At 34.3% G+C, this 25,222-nt stretch overlaps 1 protein-coding gene across 4 annotated transcripts in view; it reads left to right on the forward strand.

The window, feature by feature from the left end:
* The window catches only part of LOC137252267 (1-acyl-sn-glycerol-3-phosphate acyltransferase gamma-like), a 43,981-nt gene that overhangs the window by 8,317 nt on the left and 10,442 nt on the right, over positions 1-25,222 (forward strand). For 2 of the 4 annotated variants that reach the window (XM_067787737.1, XM_067787741.1), the window contains exon 2: positions 24,456-24,680. In XM_067787737.1, the coding sequence (XP_067643838.1) occupies positions 24,500-24,680 (181 nt within the window). In that variant the 5' untranslated portion in view covers positions 24,456-24,499. Of the gene's footprint in view, positions 1-12,235; positions 12,550-24,455; positions 24,681-25,222 lie in introns of those variants that run through there. The other 2 variants (XM_067787739.1, XM_067787738.1) reach the window with 2 other exon arrangements.

Consider the following 25,222-nt stretch of genomic DNA (forward strand, 5'->3'; position numbering starts at 1 on the left):
AAATCATCAGTGTCGAAAAAAAAATTTGATTAAGCCATGTCCGTCCGCCCGTCTGTCCGTTAACACGATAACTTGAATAAATATTGAGATATCTTCACCAAATTTGGTACACGAGCTTATCTGGACCCAGAATAGATTGGTACTGAAAATGAGCGAAATCGGATGATAACCACGCCCACTTTTTATGTATACATATAACATTGTGGAAAACACAAAAAAACTGATTATTTAGTAAATAATACACCTAGAATGTTGAAATTTGACGTGTGGACTGATATTGAGACTCTTGATACAAATTTGAAACAATTTTTTTAAATGGGCGTAGCGCCGCCCACTTGTGATAAAATCAATTTTTCAAATATTATTAATCATCAATCAAAAATCGTTAAACCTATTGTAACAAAATTCGGCAGAGAGGTTGCCTTTACTATAAGAAAATTATTTGAAGAAAAATTAACGAAATCGGTCAAGGACCAGGCCCACTTTTATATAAAAGATTTTTAAAAGGGTTGTGGACGAGAATAATAAGCTATATCTTAGCGAAAAAGAGCTTTGTATCAATAGAATTTTACTTTCTAAATTGAAATATACCATTAAAATTTTTTGAAAATGTGTGTGGCACTGCCCCTTTTTTGTTTAAACAATTTTCAATGTTTCGGGAGCCATAACTCGAAGAAAAATGTACATATCGTAATGAAATTTTGTACACATACATATTTTCCTTATAGCAGGAAATATTTCTAGTAAAAATGGATAAGATTGGTCAAGGACCACGCCTACTTTTATATAAATGACTTTAAAAAGGGCCGTAGGCAAAAATAAAAGTTAAATCTTAGCGAAAAATAGTTTTGTACCAATCGTATTTTGTTCCATTATAACAAGAAATGGGAAAAAATTCAAATCTTGAAAAATGGGCGTGGCACTGTCCCTTTCTTACAATGCATTTCCCAACGTTTCTGGGGCCATAGCTGGTACGACGAATAATTTGGCGCACATGTATGCCTTTTAACAGGAAATATTTTCAGTAAAAATGGACTAAATCGGTTAAATCGCTTTCTTTTATATAAAAGATTTTGTAAAAGTGCGTAGATGCAGGTAATACGCTATTTCTAGTAAAAATTTTTTGTAATGACGCTTTTTAGTACAATGGCACTTGTGTGTTTATGTTTAGGGAAAGTAGGGAAATCCCCATATCTGAGGGAAACTGCATTATTACCCGCTCAAGGTCATTGTTGTTAGCCTCTGTATCCTTTTTGATTCTTTTAAACGAAAATTAGTTCAGAATAGAAGCATATGTATGTATCTATATATTAATACGCTAAAATTAGTTCAGAATAGAAGCATATGTATGTATCTATATATTAATACGCTAACAAAATTTCCATACAAACAATTGACAGGCGGTTTCGCATAGTTAACATACGTAAAATCATATAAAAGTGATATTAATCGATTCGTATAGATCAGCCGCAGTGCATAGGCCTATTTTTGTTAACAAATATTACTCTATTTGTCTATAATTAATAGCAAAAGTTTTTTGTAAATCCAACAATCTCTCCAAATTGGATATTTACTTTCTTGCACAAAAGCGCGCCATCTTTGGACAAATTATGTAAGTGCTCTAAGCCACAAACCTACATAAGCGTGAAAGATTAAAACAAGGTTTCCCATTGTTGCAACTTACCTATAATAGCCTCTACCAAAATCCTAAATAATTGTTCCAAAATAATTTGTAGCGTACCAAAAAATCTTAAATAGAATTAATTTCTGCCCATTTTTTGTGGCAAATTTCACTTACACGTAAATACATAAGTCTTTATTTAACAGATTCTTTGTTTTTTATTTTAGTTCTTTACAAAAAACATGAAATCGCAAATAATGAGTTAACTTTTGTTGAAACTAACTAATTTATTTATAACAATTAATGGCAAATTTGCCCCAAAATGTTTTTGCATTTGCAGATTTAATCCTCATTTTAGATAAAGTACGTCTTATACTGAACAAAAAAAAAAAAGTTAAAAAATGTAACATTAAATTTTTTATATTGTTTTTTATGCTAATTTATTTTATTTCTTATTTTATTTTATTATATATTCCTTTATTTGAACTTAGGTTATTATTATTTAAATGCAACTTGACTGAATCGGAAAATTTCACGTTGTATATTAAATGAAAAAAAAACGTTCCAAAAACGTTTTTGATTTTAGGGCAAAACGGCAACCGGCATCATGGCGGCCGTATTGTGTAGGCAGTATATTACCCACTATCTATATATTAATACGCTAACAAAATTTCCATACAAACAATTGACAGGCGGTTTCGCATAGTTAGCATACGTAAAATCATACAAAAGTGATATTAATCGATTCGTATAGATCAGCCGCAGTGCATAGGCCTATTTTTGTTAACAAATATTACTCTATTTGTCTATAATTAATAGCAAAAGTTTTTTGTAAATCCAACAATCTCTCCAAATTTGGATATTTACTTTCTTGCACAAAAGCGCGCCATCTTTGGACAAATTATGTAAGTGCTCTAAGCCACAAACCTACATAAGCGTGAAAGATTAAAACAAGGTTTCCCATTGTTGCAACTTACCTATAATAGCCTCTACCAAAATCCTAAATAATTGTTCCAAAATAATTTGTAGCGTACCAAAAAATCTTAAATAGAATTAATTTCTGACCTGCCCATTTTTTGTGGCAAATTTCACTTACACGTAAATACATGTCTTTATTTAACAGATTATTTGTTTTTTATTTTAGTTGTTTACAAAAAACATGAAATCGCAAATAATGAGTTAACTTTTGTTGAAACTAACTAATTTATTTATAACAATTAATGGCAAATTTGCCCCAAAATGTTTTTGCATTTGCAGATTTAATCCTCATTTTAGACAAAGTACGTCTTATACTGAACAAAAAAAAAAAAGTTAAAAAATATAACATTAAATTTTTTATATTGTTTTTTATGCTAATTTATTTTATTTCTTATTTTATTTTATTATATATTCTTTTATTTCAACTTAGGTTATTATTATTTAATTGCAACTTGACTGAATCGGTAAATTTCACGTTGTATATTAAATGAAAAAAAACGTTCCAAAAACGTTTTTGAATTTAGGGCAAAACGGCAATCGGCATCATGGCGGCCGTATTGTGTAGGCAGTATATTACCCACTATCTATATATTAATACGCTAACAAAATTTCCATACAAACAATTGACATGCGGTTTCGCATAGTTAGCATACGTAAAATCATATAAAAGTGATATTAATCGATTGGTATAGATCAGCCGCAGTGCATAGGCCTATTTTTGTTAACAAATATTACTCTTTTTGTCTATACTTAATAGAAAAATTTTTTGTAAATCCAACAATCTCTCCAAATTTGGATATTTACTTTCTTGCACAAAAGCGCGCCATCTTTGGACAAATTATGTAAGTGCTCTAAGACACAAACCTACATAAGTGTGAAAGATTAAAACATGGTTTCCCATTGTTGCAACTTACCTATAATAGCCTCTACCAAAATCCTAAATAATTGTTCCAAAATAATTTGTAGCGTACCAAAAAATCTTAAATAGAATTAATTTCTGCCCATTTTTTGTGGCAAATTTCACTTACACGTAAATACATAAGTCTTTATTTAACAGATTCTTTGTTTTTTATTTTAGTTGTTTACAAAAAAACATGAAATCGCAAATAATGAGTTAATTTTTGTTGAAACTAACTAATTTATTTATAACAATTAATGGCAAATTTGCCCCAAAATGTTTTTGCATTTGCAGATTTAATCCTCATTTTAGATAAAGTACGTCTTATACTGAACAAAAAAAAAAAAGTTACAAAAATATAACATTAAATTTTTTATATTGTTTTTTATGCTAATTTATTTTATTTATTATTTTATTTTATTATATATTCTTTTATTTCAACTTAGGTTATTATTATTTAAATGCAACTTGACTGAATCGGAAAATTTCAAGTTGTATATTAAATGAAAAAAAACTTCCCAAAAACGTTTTTGATTTTAGGGCAAAACGGCAACCGGCATCATGGCGGCCGTATTGTGTAGGCAGTATATTACCCACTATCTATATATTAATACGATAACAAAATTTCCATACAAACAATTGACAGGCGGTTTCGCATAGTTAGCATACGTAAAATCATATAAAAGTGATATGAATCGATTCGTATAGATCAGCCGCAGTGTATAGGTCTATTTTTGTTAACAAATATTAGTCTATTTGTTTATAATTAATAGAAAAAGTTTCTTGCACAAAAGCGCGCCATCTTTGGACAAATTATGTAAGTGCTCTATCCGAAGATTAGAATCTTCATATTTCCACAATGATCACATTAAAACCCGGAAAAAAGTCTAAGTGCACTTATTGCGTTTTTATATGGAACTGTTTGTTCACTTCACTTAATTTCAAGTAATTTCACCATAATTCTATGTCAATTTCTTTTGATTTTACATAATTTTTATATTTTTGTTTAAGGAGCTCCATACCAAAACGTTATAATTACATGTGAAAAGTTTGTAGAAAATTTAAGAAAGTACAATCAAAAAGTACATAGTCTTAGATAAAATTCAAAATTTTACAGAAAAAGTTAAGTAGGTTAGACCAGTCTGCTATATTTCCAACACTTGATGCATAGACTGAGTTGAAAAAAATACACTTCGAATTTCGACCACAGGCGATACTAGTATGTATTATTGCGCAGCCCTGTAACACTATTAAGCACGCAAAACAAACAGCAACAGCATTTCAAGTGTACAGCTGGGTATCTAATGTTCGGTTTCACCCGAACTTAGACTTTCTTACTTGTTAATATCGATAGTTAATTAATAGGGTATGCTGATGTCGAGGGATGAAGATTTTAATATGAGGATAACTGAAAGATAAAGCCACCTTTTCTATACCTCAACATCTAACCGACATATCCAACAAATTGCGGACTAGAATGTGTTTTTTAAATCTGGGTATTGATGGGGGTTTCATTTCGTTATCCGAACCGTTGAATGTATGTTGACCAATTTGTGGGAGCGTTTATTTTTTGTAAATTAGTAGTTTATGTCCGCTGGAATTGCAAAAAGGTATGAAAAATTGCGTCGATATCATTATTTAAAGAAAATTAAAAGTATATACACCGTCGGTAGCGGCCTCTTAATTTATGTTTTTTGAGCCCATCCTGGACCAAGCCACATCTTTTTCACCAAATAATTGGAATGTTTTTCACAGTCAAGAGAAAAACTCTGCAACACATATTTTAAGATGGTTAAAAAAATTCAGCCGCTCTCTTTCCACGGCAATTTACCATCCAGCATAATTCATAGTTATTTTGTGTTGTTGTTTTCTTGTAGGGTTATCACTCCCGGCTTAGGCCTAGTCTTAGGGACATTATATTTCCAATATTATATATTACAATACTAGATCAGTTTTTTCCGTCTTTCCGAAGCGCTTGATGTAGCAGAAAGTTGTATGTTGGTTGCATATGACGACGAGTTTGACTGGTCCCGTGTCGAACCGCCTAAGCAGTTGGTTAATGGCGAGCGCCCACAGCATTGGTGATAGTAGTTTTTGTTGCCTCGCATAGACTCATTGCGACGTAATCTTTCTTGTAAAGTAGATCTTTTCGGAATCATTGTATGACGCTTGTTGAAAATATCGAATTTGGTAGAAAAGCTTAAATCGTTCTAATTAAATCGATATAATTTTAATTGTATTTAAAAATAAAATAAAAAAAATAAAAATTTAAGTTAAACGGTTTTATTGAAAACAATACTTACATTAAGTAATAATAGCCGTGTGTTTTTTTTTACACGTAAACGTCTATACGCTTAAACTTTATATGGACTGCTAAGGGTCAAACTTTAAATAAATAAATAAATGTAAGCCGCGATAACCTCCGAAGAGATCTAAGGCCGAGCTTCTCTTCCATTTTGCGTCGTGCTCCTCTTGATTTTCCCTACAAATTGGCCGGACGGGACCTACATGTTTTATGCCGACTCCGAACGGCATCTGCAAGGCAGATGAGTTTTCCCTGAGAGCTTTTCATGGCAGAAATACACCCGGAGCGCTTGCCAAACACTGCGGAGGGGCGACACCGCTTAGAAAAATCTTCTTCTAATATAAAAACCTTATTTCTGAAATTGCTGCGCATAAAATGTGTACTACTAAATTTCAATACGCATTATACTCAGATGTAACTGAAATATGTGTTTTTGTTTCACCCTCTACACTAATTCTATGTATTCTATGTGTGCACAATTCATCGCAACTGATTTAGCTATATGTTATACCCTATGGCCATCAGAGGGTTGTGCCTCCGCTTTTCGGTACACCCTGTGGCTGTAGCTAGTTATTTAACCACTGCCGCTAGATGGGTCTGCTAAGCATTATCTAAGCGAGTTTATGCTTTTTTTCACGCGCAAACGTAAACGTATACGCGTATATAAAAAAAAAACGGCTAATAATACTAAAAGCTAGAAAATAATTAGGTAGGTCCTATGTACTAGTCATCACACTGCTCATTAATCTAGGGCGTTGATCAAGCAATTAAATAAAAGCGTTGAACGCGTAAAATTGCTATTGATAGTCATAGGTAAGACCAACTGAACCTTAATAACGTTATGCTACGCCTCACATTTTTAGAAATTTCACGCGTCCAACGCTGTTATTTAATTGTCTGATCAACGCCCTAGATTGATGAGGAGTGTGATGACTAGTACCTAGGACCTACCTAATCATTTTCTAGCTTTTAGTATTATTATTACTTTATGTAAGTATTGTTTTCAATAAAGCCGTTTAACTTAACTTTTTTTTTAATTATTTTATTTTCAAGTTTTTAGTCTTTATTTAATCGGACCACAAATACGATTTTTGTGAATATTTCGATCCTTGCGCCAACTAGCGTCGATTTTTTTCGTATTATTGCATTGTCATCGGGGTCTGAACTATATTCCAAGTTTCAAGCTTATCTGGAAGTTACTTAAATTTCAATTACAAAGTTCGTGCCAGCCAGCCAGCCAACCAACCAGCATGTCAAGGCAAGCTAAAAAAAACCGTTTAAAAACACGAATCATTACGAAATTGAGCACAAAAGTGCTAAGGAGAGTCCAAGTCGATCAGTATAAAGAAAATGACAACAGATGGAATAAATGAAAAGATATAAATAAAAAGAATAAAAAAGTTTTAAAAAGGCTTTTTTATAAAACTATCTTAATAATACAATATAAAGTATAAATACGCCACCGTGGTGTGATGGTAGCGTGCGCCGCCTGCCACACCGTATGCCCTGGGTTCGCACCCCGGGAAAAGCAACATCAAAATTTTAGAAATAAGGTTTTTCAATTTGAAGAAAATTTTTCTGAGCGGCCCTCGACAGTGTTTGGCAAGCGCTCCGAGTGTATTTCTGCCATGAAAATCTCTCAGTGAAAACTCATCTGCCTTGCAGATGCCGTTCGGAGTCGGCATAAAACATGTAGGGGACCTACGGCCAATTTTGTAGGGAAAATCAAGAGGAGCACGACGCAAATTGGAAGAGAAGCTCGGCCTTAGATCTCTTCGTAGGTTATCGCCTTACATTTATTTTTTTTTAAGTATAATTAAAATGAAGGTGTTTCTATTACTGTGAATAAAAGCATGGGCGTTCATTTACGATATGATGTTATTGCAGAATTAATGCATAGGGAAATTATCCTAATTTAAATTATACAAAGAGCAACTAGACAGTGGCGTAGTGAGGTTTTCTTTCGCACGGGACAAAATATATAAGTATACTCAAATACATATTTAATAATAAGAATACCTCGTGCGACCTCACCATCGCCAGGTATGCAAAGAGTAACACCCCAAAAGACGTATACGCATCCATCTTCCAAGAGCGTAAAATGCATTATGAAGCGAACAACTGGACCATTTGGTATACGGATGGCTCTAAAACCAATAACGGCCCAGCTAGTTATGCTGTGGTTGACACAACTGGCACCACCCTCAAATTACAAACATTACCCGCCCCCGCATCAGTCTTCACTGCAGAAGCGGCTACGATTCGAAGTGCAATAATGATGCCTTTACTAAATAATCACAAGACACTTATATGAACCGATAGTAAATCCGTCCTTAAAGCGGTTCAGAATCCCTCATCCAGCTCCAACACAACCAATCATATCCGAAACTTACTAATTGACCGATAATGCGGCTAGATCAGCAGCCACCGCACTTGTCACTATTTACTCTACTTTAGATAAGAAAGACATGCAGGCGGCAATAAGACGTCAACTCCGTTCAAAATCGTAACATGAGTGGCTTATTTATAATCACCACCATTACACACTTGTCAATAGAGAATTCGCAGCCCCAAATACCCTTCTGGCCTCTGGCACAAGCAAATACAAAACTTTTCACATTTACGACTGGGTCACACAGCTGTAACACACGAACAACTCTTGAAAGGCGAACCTCCGCCAACATGCCAACTATGTGGGGACAACCTCTCCCTACAACATTTATTCTCACTCTTCCCTGCTCTGGGAACAGCCAGGAATCAATAATTCGACACCAATTGGATCGATCTCCTCAAGATACCTACTAAAGAGAACATACAAAAAATAAACAATTTTATCAACCACATCGGAGCCCGTATCTAAACAAAACAATTCAATTTATCCTAGATTAATTATAACTTCTATTTTTATAATAAACTTTACCTATACATTATTAGATAGAGCTTATAGCCCTGGCAGCTAATGCTCATTCAGTGTTAGCCAATTCATTAATTTAATTAGTTAATCTAATATATAAAATTCTTATGTCACGGTGTTAGAGGCTTAACTCCTCCGAAACGGCTGAACCGATTCTCATGAAATTTTGTGAGCATATTGGGTAGGTCTGAGAATCGGCCAAGGTCTACCTTTTTTTTCGCTACGTCCCTAGGGTCTTGAGATCAAAACGTGGACCCGGGTACTCTAGAATGTGTTTATACAATATGGATATCAAATGAAAGCTGTTGATGAGTGCTATAGTACAGGATAATTTTCATATCCCTGGGTGACTAGGGTCTCGAGATATAGGCCAAAATGTGGAATCGGGTACCCCTAGAATGTGTTTATACAATATGGATATCAAATGAAAGCTGTTGAGTGATATAGTACAGGATAATTTTCATACAACTGTGAGGCCAGGGTCTCGAGATATAGCCCAAAACGTGGACCCGGGTACCCCTAGAATGTGTTTATACAATATGAATACCAAATGAAAGCTGCTGATGAGTGATATAGTACAGGATAGTTTTCATACAACTGGGAGGCTAGGGTCTCGAGATATAGCCCAAAACGTGGACCCGGGTACCCCTAAAATGTGTTTATACAATATAGATATTAAATGAAAACTGTTGGTGAGTGCTATAGTACAGGATAATTTTCATACAACTGGGAGGCTAGGGTCTCGAGATATAGCCCAAAAGGTGGACCCGGGTTTGGTGGTTAACCAAATATTTAAATATATATTTTTTAAAAATATTATGTTATTTATTTGAAGTATAAAAATTTATTTTTGTTTATTTTGAGTTTAGATATTTTCCAACTAATTAGAATTTTCTTTTTTTTGAAGTTATTCAAAATTTTAAGTTAACACGAAAACTCAATTAAAATTATTTTAAAAATTAAAGTAAAGAGTACAAAGTAGTTAACACTATATTTACTCCCCCTAATATATTTGGTGGTTAACCAAATATTTAAATATATATTTTTTAAAAATATTATGTTATTTATTTGAAGTATAAAAATTTATTTTTGTTTATTTTGAGTTTAGATATTTTCCAACTAATTAGAATTTTCTTTTTTTTGAAGTTATTCAAAATTTTAAGTTAACACGAAAACTCAATTAAAATTATTTTAAAAATTAAAGTAAAGAGTACAAAGTAGTTAACACTATACCGGGTACCCCTAGAATGTGTTTATACAATGTGGATATCAAATGAAAGCTGTTGATGAGTGCTATAGTACAGGATAATTTTCATACAATTGGGAGGCTAGGGTCTCGAGATATAGCCCAAAACGTGGACCCGGGTACCCCTAGAATGTGTTTATACAATATGGATATCAGATGAAAGCTGTTGATGAGTGCTATAGTACAGAATAATTTTCATACAACTGGGAGGCTAGGGTCTCGAGATATAGCCCAAAACGTGGACCCGGATACACCTAGAATGTATTTTTACATTATGGGTATCAAATTGAAGCTGTTGATGTATGCTCTAGTACAGATTAAGTTTTACACCGCTGGGTGACTAGGGTCTCGAGATATAGGCCAAAACATGGACCCGGATACCCCTAGAATGTGTGTGTATTATGGATATCAAATGAAAGCTGTTGCTGAGAGCTCTAAAGTTCATTGTGATATACGATTTAGTCGCATCAACCTAGCAAAACTGATAAATATGCATGCGAAGCCGAAATAAAGACAAGAATTAATAATACCCGCATACCTATTTACATACGTCCTATTAGATTTGCGTTAAATTTCGTATATAAATTTGCCTATATTAGTATTTACGATGCTTTTTTCCGAGAAGTATACCAGTGACGGACTGGGACTGGGATTAGGACTAGGACTGGGACTGAGATTCGGAGTGGAACTGGGACTCAGAATCGGAATGGGACTGGAACAAAATACATACCACCCTCTGGGACTGGCAATAAGAGATGAAGAAGAAGGAGAAAAACTTGAGAGAAGAGAAAAGAGAGAAGGAGACTGAGAAAGAGATATAATGAGACGAAGATGGAGATGAAGCGAAAAAGACGGAGGGAGGAGTGAATAAAAAGATTGGGAAAAAGTGTAGAGGGGTAGGGCAGAGTTAGATGGAAAAAGCTTATTAAAATGTATGCAGATAGGCCAAATTTAGGGCAGTCTGCCGGGTCTGCTAGTAAATAATAATATAATTTTAATACATTTTTTAAAGTAATGCTTATGTGCAAATTTTCCTTGCCATTGAGGAAACACAATATATTGTAACGAATTTAGGGTAATTCCGCTTATTCCAAACCTTCTACTAACGTTTGAATCGCTTAACTGTTGAATAAATAACTCCAATATTCAATAATTCAAAATGGTCTTTATTATACTACTTTGAAAGTACTTCACAATAACACTTATACTTCACAACCAATAGCGTGCTTAAATCAAAACTGATTACTGATTCCTCAGCTTGCGCTGCTTTTATACTCTCAGTTTTCTCGTTCATTCATTTCTCCTAAGGTCTAGTCATTTCGCGAAACGGCATTTCAGAACAATTGTATCCCTTGATTGGTTATTAGCTATGTATATGTATACCTATTTGTAGTTAATGTTTTTCTTATAGCCATATGCGGGTATATGCGTGAGTACTACTTCGGCTGATGATTACATGGGTTTGTGAGTATCTCTTCGTTACCTTGATGATTGATTAGTTTACGTACATACGAGTGGTTGCTTAGTATCAGCATAGTGATACTGGTATCAGGTTAGTGATGCTAATATTCGTCTCAGTATCGATGATATCATCAAACTTTATCATTTCAAATTTTTCTGTTTCCACGCTTAAAAATGTTAGGTCATTTAGGGGACCTTGCCCCATCGTTGATCGTAAATATGTCAAAATCAGTTTTGATTTGCTGAAAGAACGTTCGCAGCTAGAAATTGATACTGAGATAGTCAAGAGTATTTGAAGTGCCACTCGCAACGGAGTTTTAGGTTCAATTACTTTTCTACTGCGAAGTAATATTTTCCAGAAATCAGTTATAATAAAAATACAAATTGTGCAGGAAGTTCTGCTTTGCGGACCATTTGACGCCCCCCAAGTGTGTTGCGCCCGGGGGCAAGATGCCCGCCCCCTCTCTACGCCACTGCTACTATAAAGTATTTCAACTACTTTTACTGTGTACTTAATAAGCGGCCATGGTCATTTTATTTTTTTACTTTTTAGTACATTTTTATTTATTATTTTTAAATAAACGATTTTTTTAAATGATCTATTTATACATATATTGGTTTTTTTTTTTTTTTTTTTTTTTTGTAAACAGATCTTAATTCGATCAGATCGACTTGCGTTATAATCACGCATATGTATGATTATAATTTTCATAATCTCTGATAATCGTGCTATTGTTCTCGGCATCACAGTTATGCGCCTGTTAGGGTTCACTTTCAATGATACAACATTTGATAAGTTATTTTATTACTTTCGTTACTCCTATCGCATAAAGTTATTTACTGATATTCCGCATTTATCGTTAAAAAGAAACACGAAACTATGTAAGAGTTCTATGAAATAAATATTAGTTTCTCAGTATAGATTGTGATGTTAGATGGTATAAACGGGAAAAAAGTAGTTAAGAGTAAGTTTTTTATGATATCTGCAGTCAATTTAATTGAAAAGTTATCGAAAGCAAAAAAATTACCCATCTATGAGCGTTATTTTTTAACGTTGGCTACCTTTTTTTGATGCGTAAACATCTTTGCTCACGGTACAGGTGAATCCTGAATGTAAACATAATGTGTAAGTGGTATGCTATATGGGGAATATGCAGTCAGTGTCGAAAGAAAGTATTCACACGTGGAAAGTAAAAATATTACCTCTACTTAAAGAGTTTTATCGGTGACACAATGGAATTATTATTATTATTTTTTTTAATGATATGTACTGTGTTGTGTTATTTAGTGAAAAAACCAAAAATAAAACTCTCAACAAAAAAGGGTATGGAGTATGATGTAATAATAAAGGTGATGTCGACAACATAACCTCACTTTTTTGGCAGCTCTAAATGCCAGTATTTACATGTATTTCAAAAGTAATAAATTTGGATTGCTTAATTTTTCGTACAAATTCTTCAAATAAATTAGTTTTCTGCAGAATTTTGTCTATATTCTGTTAGGAAATACAAAGTTACGGAACTCTTTTTGGCTGAACAATTCTAGTAACGGCTTATATAGTTATAATATTTCTAAACGTATAGTAAAATCTACTACGATCGTAGTAGAACTCAAAGGCAGTTCTGTATGATAGACAACCCTCTAAATTATGCATGCCGAACTTGTCAGAATAAGGGAAAACCTCAACGGGATGAGAACACCTGAATATTAATTTCATCATGGTTTGGACGAAATATCGAAAATACTTCATATTTTTGGTATAAAAAGAAAGTGTACAAAACAACAGATTGTCAATATCCAGTACTTTGTGTGCTTTCCATTTCTTTTTATTTTGGATTGTTAACGACTCGGCATGGAACAAACAAGCATCGCGGTCACTTGCGGTACAAAGTTTTATGCCATTACACCAAAATAGCGACTTTGAGCATATCTTACTACTAATGATCATTTTTCGTATTTTTCTGTCTAGATGCATTTACTGCGGAGGGTGATCTAACTGCTTGATTCGTGAAAGAGCATCCGTTCTTTGACAACTTTCGCAGGAAACACCACACCCTAACTGCTCCATGTTTCACTGTGGATATAACATTTTTTGTCTTACTTATTGTTCTCCATATTTTTATTGCTGGTTTTCATTGGAACTTGCCCATGTAGACTGTTTGCATATAACGGCGGACGCATTGTCTGGCACTTGCCGTCACACCTGATACTCCTGAAATATATTTAGACAATTACACAGCACTTTCCGAAGGGGTTTTCACCACATCGACCATATTTATTTATTTATGTATTTTTATTTTTTTTTTTCTCTGTCAATAATACTTCTTACAGTGTTTTGACTTTGTTGGCAGAGTAAAAGTAACGACGATGTAATTCAATGTGTGGTTTATTCAGAACTAAAGAAATGTTTAGTTAACAATAATGAGAGTGATCAATATGAAGTGTAACTGGAGTTACACTGAGAGAAATATGTTGTATTGGATTTTAACACGCCTCCTCAATACAATATACATCTCTGTTTTGATAAATTTAATTATAAAAAATTTGATTAAAATAAAATGTGTGTTAGTAAATACCCATTTGTCTAACAAATTGTTCATGTTTGATTCTTTTTAAGTTTTTAGTTAATACATCGGCAATCATATTGTTAGTACAAACGTATTTCAAATTTATTTTATTTTCTTTGTACATGCCGCGAATGTGGTGATATCTAACATCAATATGTTTGCTTCTTGCGTGGTATGTTGGGTTCCGAACAAGATGCTGCGCGCTTTGGTTGTCACAATTGATGGTCAATGGTTCAGATAGTGCAAAGCCTGTCTCACTTAGCAGTTTACGTAAATACTCGGTCTCTTTCGCCGCTGTAGATAACCCCACATATTCGGCCTCAGTGCTACTCAGTGCAACGATATTTTGTTTTTGCGATTGCCACGAAAATACGCAGCGACAAACGCGTACCCAGTGAAGGATTTTCGATCGGTGTTATCACCAGCCCAATCAGCATCGACAAAACCCTCGATTGATGTACCAGATTTTTTATAGTGCAGCTTATAAGATGCCGTCTGCTTCAAATATCGTAAAATATGTTTCAATGCTGCTTCATGTTCACTATGAGGATCCACATTGCGCTGAGATAGTTTTGTTACCGAATGTAGAATGTCCGGTCTCGTTGATAATCCCAAATACATGAGAGCACCCGCTAACGACTGGTACTTGGTAGCATTGGCTTTTCTGCAAGACGCGCTCTTGCAATGTACTTGGAAGATCGGAGGTAATGGTGTTGAAGTTGTCCTGCAACTTTCCATATCGTACTGTTTCAGCAATGATTCAATATACCGACGTTGACACAAAGTTATAGCCCCTTTGGTGCCTTCTCGCTCAACTTCTATGCCCAAAAAATGTTTTAAATGGCCACCATCTACCACCTCAAAATGCTCAGAAATTTGTGCTTTTATATCATCAAGTTCTTGTCTGGAAGAGCTTGCAAGCAATATGTCATCAACGTAAACGGCAATGATATTATAGGTTTTAGTTCCATGCTTAGTGTATACACATGGTTCGGTCTCACCTGGCTTAAATCCCATTGTGCGAAGTACACCGTCGAGGCGTTTATTCCACTCACGACCGCTTTGCTTCAAACCGTACAATGCTTTGTGTAACTTGAGCACATGGTGAGGAAACTCTTCATTAATAAAACCCTCTGGTTGCTGCATGTAAACGGTTTCACTCAGTTCGCCATTTAAATATGCTGAAGACACGTCCATCTGATCAAGGTACAGCTAGTATTCTGTTGCCAAAGCAATAATCAATCTGATATTGGCGTATCGAACCACCGGAGAAAATGTCTCGCTGAAGTTCACACCTTCCACCTGGCTACACCCCTTTGCCACTAACCGTGATTTAAACCTTTCAACGTCGCCATTTTTATTTTTCTTTATATTAAAAACCCAACGACATCCAATCGCCTTCTGCCCTTCTGGCAGCTCAACCAGAGACCAAGTTTTGTTTGCAACTAATGCTTTATACTCCTCATTCATAGATGCTTTCCATTGTTCAGCATCTCTGCCTTTTAATGCTTCACTCACCCTATCTGGTTTGCCGTCTTTTTGCATTAGAGCACTTACTGTATTATAACGCTTTCTTGGACGCTCTGGTTTACCTGTGCGTTCTAATCTAGGCCTTCCCGGAGCTCTGTCGTCAGTTTTTACAAACACATCATCGCGCAAGTCAACTTTCCCATTTATGCAATTTTCTTCTGTCTTCACTGTACTAATTTCGTCTACAATTGTAGTTTTTTCTGGTTTTTGATCTTCATGCGGCTGTTTTTCCTCACATTCTTGTTGTGCTTTTTGCTGTTGTTCAAGTTCAAAGCTTGCCAGGTTATACGACGGTTTCATCATATGTTCGAGGAAAACTACGTCTCTGTTAACGGTAACCTTCTTAGTGCTTCTTTCAACTAAACGATACGCTTTGGACTGTTCTGAGTAGCCAACAAAAATCATCTCTTTACCCTTTGGTCGAAATTTGTGCTTCTCAGTTTTATCTAGGGCTATAGCCGGTGAGCCGAAGATTCTGAAATGTGACACTGATGGCCTTCTCTTGTACCATATCTCAAATGGTGTTTTATCTACTAAAGTTTTTGTCACTGACCTATTACGTATGTATGCTGCCGTCGTGATGGCTTCCGCCCAAAATGCTTCGTCCAATCCCGAATACACCAGCATACTTCTTGCCATTTCCACCAAGGTTCTATTCGCACGCTCTGCTACGCCGTTTTGTTGCGGCGTATATGGTACGGTGGTTTGGCGCTATATGCCATTCTCAGTTAAATACTTATCAAAGGCTTGGTTCACATATTCTCGTCCATTATCAGACCTTAAAATTTTTATATTATTTTCAGTTTCAAGCTCTACAGCTACTTTGAATGATTTAAACGCTTCAAAAACATCCGCTTTACTCTTTAATAAACGTACATGTATGTATCGCGACTTGTCGTCTATAAAAGTAACAAAATATTGGTAGCCACCAAATGATTTTTTGCTCATGGGGCCACAAACATCGCTGTGAATAATTTTTAATAGCCTATCGGCTTTATTCTCGCACAACGCAAATGGTTTTACACATATTTTACTTTCAGCACAAGTTTTACATGGATCACTGTTGTTGCATTCACTTAAATTAAGACCATGTACAATGTGTTTATTCGACATCTCTTTCAGAGCTGCTATGTGTAAATAACCAAACCGATTATGCCATTTCATCACATCGTTTTCTTCGTTTTTTACGGAATTACATATATTCTTATTATCCGACATATAACTTTTGTTGTCATTATCCGTCTGACATTCAAAAATGAAAAGGTCATTTATTCGATTTGCTTTGAGTAAAACACATCCACTTTCGTTTCTTATAACCGCACCAGAATTAGAGAATTGCACTTTGCTTTTGCCTGATGTAATGCGACTAACAGACAAAAAATTATGCTGGAGCTCCGGTATATAAAGTACGTTATCTGCTGTTATTGTTGTTGCGCCAACCTTTATACGTATATCACCGCGACCGCTCGCTTCAACTGTGTTGTTGTCGGCTAACCAAACCGTTTCGGAGGTGGCTGTAAAAGAAGTGAAAAACTGTCTCCAACAACACATGTGTGTTGTTGCTCCACTGTCTAAGCACCACGAACTTCGCTTCAAATTAAAACTTTTTGCTGTTGCTGCTCCAATTAAGATGGATAGCCTGAAATCTTTTGATTTATCTGAATCTCTGCTGTCTCTTTTCTTCTTTTTACATTCAAATGCATAGTGGCCACGCTGCCCGCAGTTATAACATTTTAAGGTTTTCTTATCTTTTTTCTTAATATTACTAGCTTCCTCATTTGACTTCTTTGACCTTCCCACATAATATGCCATATTACCGTTGCTGGGATTAACATCACTTTTTTCCAATCGTCGCTCACCTTCTTCAATTAATTTCACCTTCAATGTACTGAGCGCTGGAAAGGATTCGCGTGCCTCAATTGCAACGACGAAATTGTCGTATGACTCTGGCAAACTAGACAACAAAATAATGCACAAAATCTCGTCCGCCAAAGTGGTGTCAACCTGGGCAAGCATTTCGATTATGTTAGTAAATTCATTTATATGGACAGACATACTGCCACCTTCCTGTAGTTTTAACGCCATTAGTTTTTTGAACAAGGTGACCTTTCTAGCCGGTGCTCTGCGTTGGTATATATCTTGAAGGGTATTCCATGCCTCAGCCGATGAATTGCTATGCTTTACGTAGTTGAGTTGCGATGCATGCAGGCAAAATATAATTGTTGCTAGTGCCTTCTCGTCTTTGGCTTCATATGCGGCTTTTGATTCCTCACTCGTTTCATCTTTTATTAGCTTTCCAGAAACTACCGCCCAAAGTTCATTATGAATTAATACACTTTTCATCTGGACGGACCAAGATGAATAATTATTTTCATTTAACTTTTCAATCGCGTAGAGACCCGACGCACTCATCTTATTATATTTTTTATTTTTTATTTTTTTTTTTTTGTGATTAAACGCGACTAACGCTTTTTATTTAATTAAATTACAAATTTTCGTTTTGTTCTTTTCCAATTGTATAATTTAAGTAATTGAGCAACGAACTAAAAAAAAAACGAACTCTGGGCCCATAACCATTTGTTGGCAGAGTAAAAGTAACGACGATGTAATTCAATGTGTGGTTTATTCAGAACTAAAGAAATGTTTAGTTAACAATAATGAGAGTCATCAATATGAAGTGTAACTGGAGTTACACTGAGAGAAATATGTTGTATTGGATTTTAACAGACTACTATAATAATAACATCTCCAATTTGGTGAAAGGCTTTTCCTTAATGATGTTCGCGAATGTTGATAGACATTTTTTTTTTTTTTCATTGAGAAAAATGTTCTGCCAATATAACAAAAGATCGCGAATACCCAAACACCTCACGTTGTTAATTTAAGTTGCCGGCTATCCAAAGCCGGCATTTGTGTAACGGGTATAACGGCTTCTTTCCTCGCCAACACTTTAACCCCAATTTGTACACTTTCTTTTGACACCAAAAATTTGAAGTATTTACGGTTTTTCGTCCACAGCCTTTTTTGTTGTAAAAGCTTTGTTCTTGTTTTACAATTAAATTTAACAGAATTACATATAATTTTCAAAACCTATAATATGCTTGACTGTGTCGCACGGGAAACTCATAAGTAGAGCTAACATTTTTACATTAGGCGTGTGTACACTTCCTTTTGTCACTGACTGTATGTGGATTGTAAATGGAGGCATAGTGTGTGCTATATGGTATATGTACTGTATGAAGTATAAGAGAATGTGTAAGCATAGGCACAGTGTGTGTTATTGGTAAGCTGTGTTGCGTAATGAGCAATGAGGGCGTAAATATAGTCACTACAATGTAGCATAATGTGAGAACAATGTACGTGGTTGATATAAGCCAAATCACATAGCAACTCAAGGCACTTCACCTGCATATAATTTAAAGACTGCGCATATACACTTTTTTGCATGCCGGTGCACGAATAGATGTATACACTGCTGTTCTGTAGGAGATGAACAGGCAAGGAGTGTTTACAACAACAACGCACGTGATTAGGTGTACGGGTTTCAGTTCACATTTGTTCCGTTTTGTAGGATTTTGTTGATTGTAACGTGTTTGTACAGTATCTGGTTAGATTTAAATGAAATATAAAAGTGCAAGCAAAGAAAAAAATTAAACAATTAAATTAAAATTGAATAAAATAAAATAAAGTAAAATAGAATAAAGTCGAATAAAATAAAGTATATAACAAAATAAAATAAAAAAGACCAGAATAAATTAAAATAAAATATAACATATAAAATAATATAAAATAAAATGAAACGAAGCGAAATAAAATAAAAGAGATCAGAATAAACGAAAATAAAATAAATTAGAATATAAAATAAAAATAAAATATATTTAAATAAATTAAAATATAAAAATAAGAAAAATTAAATCGATTTTTACCCCACGAGTAATTGGTTTGTTATCGAAAAACTATCGATTTATCAGCGAAAGGTTATCGATATTCATGGTTTGATTCGACCTTATCGATATGTTATCAAAATGTTATCAAATTTTTACCAATTTCCTATCGGAGTGTTATCAAAAAGTTATTGAGTTTTTATAGATTTCTAATCGGAGTGTTACCAGTATTTTTATCGATTTGTTAACATCGACTCATCGGTTTCTTTAAAAACAGATACGGATGAAACTTCAAAAAGGGAGTTCAGAATTTGTGTATTTGATGTTGGAAACGTTGCTACAGCAAATGAAAGCTAGGGATCGTGCATGATGAAATGAATATTCAGGTCTTCTCATCCCGTTGACGTTTTCCCTTATTCTGACAAGTTCGGCACGCATAATTTAGAGGGTTGTCTATCATACAGAACTGCCTTTGAGTTTTACTACCATCGTAGTAGATTTTACTATACGTTTAGAAATATTATAACTATATAAGCCGTTACTAGAATTGTTTAGCTAAAAAGATTAACGTAACTTTGTATTCCCTAACAGAATATAGACAAAATTTTGCAGAAAACTAATTTATTTGAAGAATTTGTACGAAAAATTAAGCAATCCAAATTTATTACTTTTGAAATACACGTAAATATTGGCATTTAGAGCTGCCGAAAAAGTGAGGTTATGTTGTTGACATCACCTTTATTATTACATCATGGGGATCGTGAACAACTTTTTTATTTTCAATTTTTTCTTTGCATATTTTGTTTTGTTTTGACAGCTGTTGGTTTGGTTTTTGCGTATTTGCCATGATGTAGCAAATGCATAGGCGTGTATTTTTTTAGTGTATGATAGACCATTTGCACAAAATACTGAGCTCCCTTAAAATAAAATCGATCAAACATGTGCAACCCATTGATAACAAGCCGATAAGAACCAATAGAAGACGACCACAAGCTGATAAAAAAAATCGATAGCAGGCAAATGGCAAATCGAGAACTCGCCGATAAGAATTCGCTATCAATAATACTCTGATAATAAAACATTGACTTGACGGTATCGGTTAGATACCGATAAGAAGCCGACGAAACTCATCTTAAAAAAACCCTAAACTATTTGTTCCTGCTAAAGTTGCCTCTGTTGTGGTTTAACTTCAAAATTTGTTTACATACGTACACCTGTATTTTTATACTCAGCGTGCTTTGCACACAGAGTATATTAACTTTGATTGGATAACGGTTGGTTGTACAGGTATAAAGGAATCGAGATAGATATAGAATTCCATATATCAAAATCATCAGTGTCGAAAAAAAATTTGACTGAGCCATGTCCGCCCGTCCGTCTGTCCGTTAACACGATAACTTGAGTAAATATTGAGATATCTTCACCAAATTTGGTACACGAGCTTATCTGGACCCAGAAACTTATCAAGAGGAAATGGGGAAACATTTTTTTAAACGGGCGGTGCCACGTGTTATGTAGAAAAGTAATTTATCTGAAATGAAATGTGCAAATTCAGAAAACAAAAATTCAGAAACACACTTTTTCAGAAAACATTAGTCAGAACCCTTTTTTCAGAAAGAAAAAATTCTGAAGTCAAACCTCAGAAAACAGATGTGTGTCCCAAATGCATTCCGAGTGGCGTTGTGCCACCCTTCGATAGAATTATTTGTTCGGGCTTCACCCAATTTGGTGATATTATACATATTCCATAATTCGATGGGATATAACGACTTCTTCCGACGTTGCTGTGTTCCGGGAAGTGGAAATCCAATATAAGTTACCTCGAAATAATTTAATAAGTTTTGTATTTCGGAATTGTATTCCAGTTCAGATATCAATCCTAATGCATCGATCACCATTTCCTCTGGAAAAAATGCAAGTGTTAATAAATATTTCAAGTTCATCGCGAAAATTGAACAATTTTTATAACTCGTTTGCAGCCCTAATGATTGGATATGTCTCCAAATGTTTTTGGAAAAGTGGAAAAAACATCCATGAACCAATACTTCGGGAAACGAGTTTTTTTACTGAATTAATTGCCGCCTTATCGAAATCAAAGATCACATATTTAGGTTTAAATGAGTTTCCTTGTTCTAATAAAGTCTTCATTATAATATTATCAGACCAATTCTAAATTTTCCCGCGGAATTTTGTTCTCGCGGATTTTTTTATTCCCGCGGAAAAATTCCTCCAATTCTTTTCTCCTAGGGAGAAGAATAATTGGGGAATAGGAATTCCGAATTTTCGAAGTCAGCTGTTCTGTCAAATGAAATTTCGTTGTACATTTCTTATTTTGTTTAAAAAATTGAAAAGTTTAATTATTGTTGCCAATTTGTTTGAAATTAAGAAATAAGGTATAAACAATGCACATTATTGCATTTCATGTGGTATTCACTGAAATGAGTAATGAATTGGTGCCACAGCAACATCAACAGAGGAGCATAAGAAGAAGACCGGCGGGATAACACAAATCGCCGGAGTTGCCTGCATTCATTCTGCCATGCAATTTTCTGGCGGCCAAGTCGAGTTGAGTTCATCTTTCGCCATATGCCAAAATCTATTTAAGCGTTCTTAAAAAATCCTTGCGCAATTTCTGGATGACTGCATCAAATATGTGAAGAGCTCTTCCTTTGCTTATGATATACTTTTCGACTTAAAATAATGAATATTGTGATTGTTGTTGTATTAACAGTGAGAATATTGTGGTAGAACGTAAATACATATTTTAGCACAAATTTGTACAAATAAGTGTTCTTTCTTAAAATTCCCTTTAATTTAACTAGTGAAAAAACTCCTATGAAATGGCAGAGAAATCTCCCTCTCCCTAACATTCATAATACCTACTTTTCTCCCATAACAGGTTTCCGCTTTTTCGAACATTGTTCAGAATACGAGGAAAGGGAGAAGTGAAAAAATTCACAAGGAATTTTTATTTAGAATACGAGGAATGGGAGAAGGGAAAAAACTCGCACGGAATTTTCGTTTAGAATTGGGCTGTATATGTTTCTTGTTTTTTGTTACATACTAGTACATATACCAAGTGAACGATTAAACCATTTAAACATCCTGCAAATAGTAGAATTTCAATAGAATCGAGAACTGTATTCAAATATATACATATAAATGAAACACTTCCCATGCAATGTGTATAATTGGGAAAAAAGTGGAGGAACAACAGAAAATGTGCCGTCCATATGAATCGAGGAGCAACTTGTTAAAAATTTCAAAATTTCTTCTGTGGAAAAAAATTATTAGCCTTTGATCATTTGGCCCACTATCATATAGCAAAAATTGTTTTCCATCTATTGGTTTGATAAACTCATTTTCAAGAACGAGTTCTTTGAGATTATTAGGATTTTTCGGAACGAAATTTAAAGCACATGTTCGCCTGACGGTGCGCATCATTTGATCGACTGAAGGGAGAATCGGTCTAACAGCTGTATTTGCATTTGATATAATCTGTCCTACAATATCTCTCGAGGTACTACACAGAATCGATAACATTCCACTTTCCTAGCATCTGGTGCATGTAAATGTATGTCTGTTATCTTCATGTTGTCATTATTTTCACCTGGTTCCACGTTGTTATATCGAATTAATTCGATTCACGTTTTTTACTAAAACATATTCACGAAAGTGAAAAAACTTCCAATTTTGTGAATTATAATTAAGTTCTTACTTGCTACAGAAAAAATAATCTGTTTCATTATACGACCTATCGAATGTATATTCAAATTCATCTAAGAAAATTTTAGGATGTTTGTTCTTATGACTTATAATGCTGTCCATTCTGATAATACGTGTTAACTAATTTTAAATCACATTGATATGAATTCGAGCTCGTAGTAAAGAAATGTCGTAATGGTTCGATTATGAGAAAAATATGCAACAATAATTGTTCTCGAAAACGGTAAAATAGAGTAGGTGAGAGTTATTCGAAGACGAATTAAAAAAAATCTATTAAGCTTTGCTCTCGTCCTCTCCACACCCAATAGCTTGTGTATCAAGGCGCATATATTTACAGTCACCTGTTTTAGTAGTAACAATAGCCGCTTTTTTCGCTACAGGAAATAAAACGCTAGGTATATTAGCGAATTGCATAGAAAGCAACAAAACAAAGTAAGCTAGTTCAGTTGGCTAAGCGGTTTGGTTGAGTGTCAAAAACGTACTGTTCCAGAAGTAGAAATGTGAAAGCAGCTAAAAAAACGTACCAATTAACTGATAAACTTCCACTTTTAGGGTTCCGCTATGATGAGACTGTTTACCTAGTTTTTTTCAAGCTCGTTTGCAAAAAAAGCAATTCATTTTTTTATGCCAGCGTACATATGTATTTCCATACGTACAATAATGAATGGAAAGCAATGGTAAACTAATTTTATGCACTGATAAAATTAAGCACTGGTGGGAGTGCAGCATGAGTGCAGACTAAAATCAAGTAAATGTTTACATACATTCTTACGTATGCATGCAAGAATGTATATCCATATGGGTATGAAAAATTACAATAACACGAAAAAGTGATGATAAAAAATAAAGTCAGTGATCATACATTAAAAATGGATTAGTAGTTTATACTGAAAATATATCAAAATGGAAAACCAAACATTTAAGTAATCAGAAGGCAGAAAGACATTTATAACTTATAATTTGAAAAGTAACCAGACGGCTGAAAAAAAAAATTCAGAAGTCAAATTTCAGAAGTCAAAATTCAGAAAGTAATCATACAGCAAAAAACATTAAATTTTGCGCAAAATTACTTTCTGAATTTTGACTTCTGAAATTTGACTTCTGAAAATTGACCTCTGCAATTTTGATTTCTGAATTTTTGCTTTCTAAAAAAAGAGTTCTGACTAATGTTTTCTGAAAAAATGTGCTTCTGAATTTAAGGGGGGAACTTCGGTTACACCCGAACTTAGACACCTTTACTTGTTACATATCGAACTTGGTACTCACGCCCTTTTTTACAAGATAATGTATTTAATTAGTTATTAATAAAAATATTATCTTTTTAGAACATCAAGATTCGATTTAAATCATTGGTCACAATCATCGAAATATGTCTTTTGTTGCTGAGCTTAAGAAATTAAGACTGATACATTTATGCGTCGCAGTCACTTTCTTCATATCTGGTCTGGTGATAAATATAATACAATTAATATTACATCTGGGATTGAAACCTTACAATGTTGTGCTTTTTAGACGTCTCATGTATTATCTCTGCTATTCGTTAAATTGTCGTAAGTTTTTATTTATATATAATGTATGGATTGATACCTTGCCTTGACATACTACAATACCGAAGAATATCGTAAGATAAGATATTGTAATGAATTTTGTGAAATTCCGCTTATTTGAAACCTTCTGCTAACGTTCGAATCGCTAAACTGTTGAATAAATCACTCTAATACATATTTAGTATTGCAAACTGGTCTTTAGTAGTACTGCACAATTATACTTCACAACCAATAGCGTGTTTAAATCAAAACTGATTCGTTATTACTCAGCTTGCGCTGCTTTTTTACTCTCGGTTTCCTCGTTCAGTCATTTCTCCTAAAGTCTAGTAATTTCGCGAACAGTTGTAGCTCATGCTTGGTTAGCTACCAGCTATACATGTATATCTGTAGTCCACGCCTCCCCCATAGCCATATGCGTGTGTATGTGTGAGTAACTACTTCGGCTAATGACTGCATCTGTGTGTGTGAGGTATCTCTTCGTTGCCTTGTACATAAGAGTGGCTGCTTCATGTTTTTGTTGTTGCGTGATTATTAACTAACAGCTT

This window comes from Eurosta solidaginis, chromosome 5 (assembly GCF_040869045.1).
Source record: "Eurosta solidaginis isolate ZX-2024a chromosome 5, ASM4086904v1, whole genome shotgun sequence".
Taxonomy (NCBI): domain Eukaryota; kingdom Metazoa; phylum Arthropoda; class Insecta; order Diptera; family Tephritidae; genus Eurosta; species Eurosta solidaginis.